The 4,807-nt window shown below is 38.5% G+C and overlaps 1 protein-coding gene across 1 annotated transcript in view; it reads left to right on the top strand.

Moving 5' to 3' along the window:
• The window catches only part of slc8a2a (solute carrier family 8 member 2a), a 51,627-nt gene extending 46,890 nt beyond the window's left edge, over window positions 1–4,737 (top strand). Inside the window, exons 11-12 of the mRNA XM_037979122.1 lie at window positions 3,353–3,622; window positions 3,726–4,737. Coding sequence (XP_037835050.1) covers window positions 3,353–3,622; window positions 3,726–4,102 — 647 coding nt within the window. The 3' untranslated portion in view covers window positions 4,103–4,737. The remainder of the gene's footprint in view (window positions 1–3,352; window positions 3,623–3,725) is intronic.
• Window positions 4,738–4,807: the final 70 nt, after the last annotated feature.

Here is a 4,807-nt window from a genome sequence, read left to right as displayed (position 1 = left end):
TCAAAATTAAACGAAATAAACATTTGAAATATATGAGTTTGTATGTAATGTATGAATATAATATACAAGTTTCACTTTTTAAATGGAATTACTGAAATCAATCTACTTTTTCATGATATTCTAATTTTATGACCAGCACCTGTATATATATATAGGGTTAAAGTTACTCCAGATCCTTGTGTTTTCATATATATATATATATATATATATATGAAAACACAAGGATCACAAGCACAGGATCACAAGCTTGAAACTAGATACAGAAAAAGAATTCAAAAACTAAAATCGTGACAGAATGGCACTGATTGCATAAACAATCCAATGTTACAGTGTCCAAAACTTTAATTTCTGTGACAAATTTTGATTTTCATCTTCTCTCACAGTTTTGGAAAAAGCCCATACAAAAGAATGTGTGGCTGGATTTAGGTATAGTTTAGCAGTACATTGTACGGCATAAAACCCAGCTCTGGAGCTCAGAAAGACTTTACAGTTAAAACATCATTTAAAGTTTAAACAAGTCCCAAAAAGCTGGACTTTACATGACTGAACATTTTGATATATTTTATGATTCAGACTCTTATTTTCTGTCTGCCTTCAAAGTCTCGCTGGTGTTTCTCAATGGTGAATCCAAACAGCCAAATTCCAGGTCTATTCCGCCAGATACGAGCAAACAACTTTCTCCAAGATTAATCTCATTTCATCCTCGAGTCCTGGAACCACATCTAGCCTGCAATCCTGTGAAAGGATCGCATCTAGTCTGCAATTTTGCTCACGTAACATCATAGTCTAAGTGTTGATCTCAGATCCCATCACACATGCCTGGCATCCTCACAGTGGCCAGAACAGCTGCCGAGGTTTTCCGAATTTCTCGATATGCCAGGTAACCACAAACTCCAAAAAGCAGAAAGCCTGTTATCAAAAATCCAACTGTGTACACATCTTCGACATCCACGACTGACAGTATCGACAGACACACAATCCTCCACTCCTGCCAGGAGTCCATTGTGTATCCAGAGAAAAATGTCCCGTTCGGACAAGAGGGTTCCCCCAAACCCTGTCTTCTCATTGAGAAAATTTGATCAATTGCGTTTAGAGACCAGCTGACCAAATCCATAATTCACAAATTTGGAAGATATGCAAAGAGAGGCTCCAAAGGAAAAGACAAAACACAGAGCTGAAGCAGGGCAGAGAGGGGAGGGTACGGGAGACAGAGAAAAAGCATCCTCCTCCACCGAGAGCAGAAAAAAAAAAAAAAGAAATAAAGATAAAGAAAAAGTTACACGTGTGACCACTAGATGTTTTGGCCACTCACGGGTCTAAGTTTTTTTTAAACAACTTATAGTTTGTCTGAGGCTTTAATTCTAGTTTGTGTTTCTGTCTGCCTGTCTGATGGCAGAGATGATGGTGGTTCTGCATCTCCTCTTTTGCTCTTCTCACTAGAATAGGTGGGGATCACCATGACAACCAGTGACTCAACAGAACCTGAGTCAGTAAATCTTATATTATTCAGTTTATTCACAAAACATCAATTCAAGTCATTACAGAAAATCACAATCAGTCCAAATCAGATCCAGGTTCAAATCCAAGTACAAACAGTCAGTTCAATCTAGTTAGGATGTGATACACTCAGTTTATTACAAATTGCCAGTTAGTACAAATGTTGTCTATCTTTGTAAAGCAGTGATTCTCAAACTTTTTGTGCTGTGCCCCATTGTGAAGGGTAAAAAATTATCAAGCTTACCCTCGGCTCAACAAAACTAAAACAAAGTCAGTCAAGTTGAACTGTAATTGGAAAATGTATGAAATTAAAAACAAAAAAAAATGAATACATGATTCTTATAAATTTGCTCTTAGATATTATCATAGAAAAAGGAAACTTAGACTTTGTGACATTTTGTCTATAGATTCCTATTTAGAGTGTTTTGATTTATTTTATACTAAAAAGAGAACAAATATTGTAAGAATTGCACTTTGCTAGAAGAATAAAAACAGACTGTCAGTCTCTGATGAGCAATCACCTCTTTAGGACCTTAACAGTAGAAGATCAATCTATGCACATAAACTAAACAAAAAACAAAAAAAAACAGAAAAATCAAAGGACTTAGTAATAATTATTTGACACTGCAACAAAGCTAGTTTTACTAGACAACTATTCAGTTCAGTCTGTTCCAAACTAAATAGTGCAGGTATTTGGCAGCAATGTTGATGAGGGCTAATTTAATTTTTTTACAGTTTGTGGTTTAATGATTTATTCTTCACTGTTGTTTCTAAAATGATTTTTTCTGTTGTGTGATAATTATCAGGTTGTCTTATTAAAAAGTGGAGTACATGACTGACGTTTAATGTTTCAAATAGTAAAATTAATGTCCTTAAACTCCAAACTCAGCTGTCAGAGTTTCCAGACACACAAACAGGTCTTTTTTAAATCTCTTACTATTCACTGTAATTCTGACAGCAAGATAAAGTAGTAGTTTTTTTTTTTGTCCACATACACTGGCGCACATCCAGAGGAAAAAGATGTGGCACAGAACCAGCACAACAGTCCACCCATTCGCTGGATGTCCCACTCAGATCCAAAATAACTCTGATCATTCACCTCTGATTTAAAGTAGCACCCCCTCCAGCAGGCAAACTTTTCCTCCAATAAAGATAAACTCTTTTGTTTATCTTCAGTTTTTGTTGAGATCTGATGAATAAAAAGTTAAATAAATAATCTAAATATGATTTATTATCCCAATAACATACAATTAGATCTGTAATGATGATTGATGTCAACCACCTGAAGCCCTGATAGCAAGTGCTTATTAAAATGAAGCACCGTTTCTACTTGTTACAAATAATAACAATAATAATAATAATAAAAACTGGTCCTAATCTGTCTAGTTTCATTTTAAAAGTGTACTCAAGTAGATTCAATCATAAACACAGGGGCAACTGTCAAGGTGGGCACAAAGCGAGCTGAGGCAGGTATGATGTGGGCTGCGTTGAGAAACAGAATAACCTTCAGAATAAAGTTTTCTAAGCTGTGCCTATGAAAATAAACTGGGATTTTCAAAAATAGGCTGCATGAAACAGGGGCCATGGCTTGCTGATCACTTGGTCACAAATGCTCAGAATTCAGTGAGACTGCAGCTGAAAATTTACCCATTTTCTCACAATTTTGAGTCGCGAACTAGTGTCCAACAGTCGCAGTCCAGTGAGATACTGGCTTAAGGTCAGCCATTCCACTAAATTATAAAGCTCAACATGACACTTTAACTGCTTACACATTCTTATTTTCTTTTTTCCAGCACAATCTATAATCTTGTCTCAGTTGGTGTGTTGAATTTATCATTGTGTTTTCCTTAAACAGGTGATGAAGATGAGGAGGGAGGAGGGCAGCAAACGCCCAACTGCTTTGACTATTTCATGCACACACTGTGCATTTTCTGGAAGATTCTGTTTGCTTGCGTCCCACCCACTGAGTACTGGAATGGCTGGGCATGCTTCATTGTGTCAATCTCTGCCATTGGTGTTTTGACAGCCATTATTGGAGACCTTGCTTCCCATTTTGGCTGCACTGTTGGCCTGAGAGACAGTGTCACTGCAGTGGTCTTTGTGGCACTGGGAACTTCACTTCCTGGTACGTAGGTTTTGTTTTCTCAAACACTAGAACATTAAAAATGTCATTTAGGTCTAAGAAATTATTTAAACTGTTAAATAACCTGAATCTCTAACTTTTTTAGACACTTTTGCCAGTAAAGTGGCTGCCACCCAGGATGAGTATGCAGATGCATCTGTGGGAAACGTGACAGGAAGCAATGCAGTTAATGTGTTTTTGGGCATCGGCGTGGCCTGGACCATAGCTGCTGCATACTGGGAACACAAGGGGAGGGTCTTCTATGTTGATCCTGGATCTTTGGCCTTCTCCGTCACACTTTTCACCATTTTTGGGCTCTTCAGTATGGGAGTATTGATGCTACGCCGAAGGCCATCTATAGGTGGTGAACTCGGAGGCCCGCAGGTCCCAAAAGTCCTCACTTCTTTGCTCTTCTTTGGACTGTGGTTCCTCTACATTCTCTTTTCCAGCCTGGAGGCCTATTGCCATATACAAGGCTTCTGAGTGAGCACAACTAGAGAAAGTTATGACTGCACACTGAAAAAACACTTCACCAGGACATTCACCTGGACTCTGTTGTGACACTATCTGGAAGACTCAATGTCACGACTTGACAGCTGCTGCCATGTATACACACTACAGACAGACTCGCACATGTAGATCAGTTTGAGTCCATTGCAGGACTATTCAAGTTACAGTGAATAATTTATTTCAGGTTATCTGAAGGTTTGTGATAAAGAAGAGTATCTCTGTATTATGCTGTCCATCTCATGACTCCTAATTGAGGTTTGAAGTTTCTCCTCACGTTATAAAGTAGGATCAGGTTAAGAATGCTTAATTTAGTAGTTAAGATAATCAATAACAACTTTTTGGAGGTGAGCTCCATAAAAGGTAATATCTCACTGGGCTGCGACTCTTTGAGTCGGTGGGGCACTATGAAATCCATTTTATTTTTTCACAAACTGTTTTTTTTGTTGTTGTTGTTTTTTATTTTTCAAAATTCCACGTTTTATGGTGTAACCACATTCTTTTACCTAAAAGTGTCCATCCATCCATCCATCCATCCATCCATTCTCTTCCGCTTATCCGGGGTCGGGTCACGGGGGTAGCAGCTAAGCAGGGATACCCAGACTTCCCTCTCCCCAGCCACTTGGGCCAGCTCCTCCGGGGGAATCCCAAGGCGTTCCCAGGCCAGCCGAGAAACATAGT

The sequence above is a fragment of the Kryptolebias marmoratus genome, linkage group LG13, assembly GCF_001649575.2.
Source record: "Kryptolebias marmoratus isolate JLee-2015 linkage group LG13, ASM164957v2, whole genome shotgun sequence".
In the NCBI taxonomy this organism is placed as follows: domain Eukaryota; kingdom Metazoa; phylum Chordata; class Actinopteri; order Cyprinodontiformes; family Rivulidae; genus Kryptolebias; species Kryptolebias marmoratus.
This window is presented reverse-complemented; position numbering and strand designations above follow the sequence as displayed.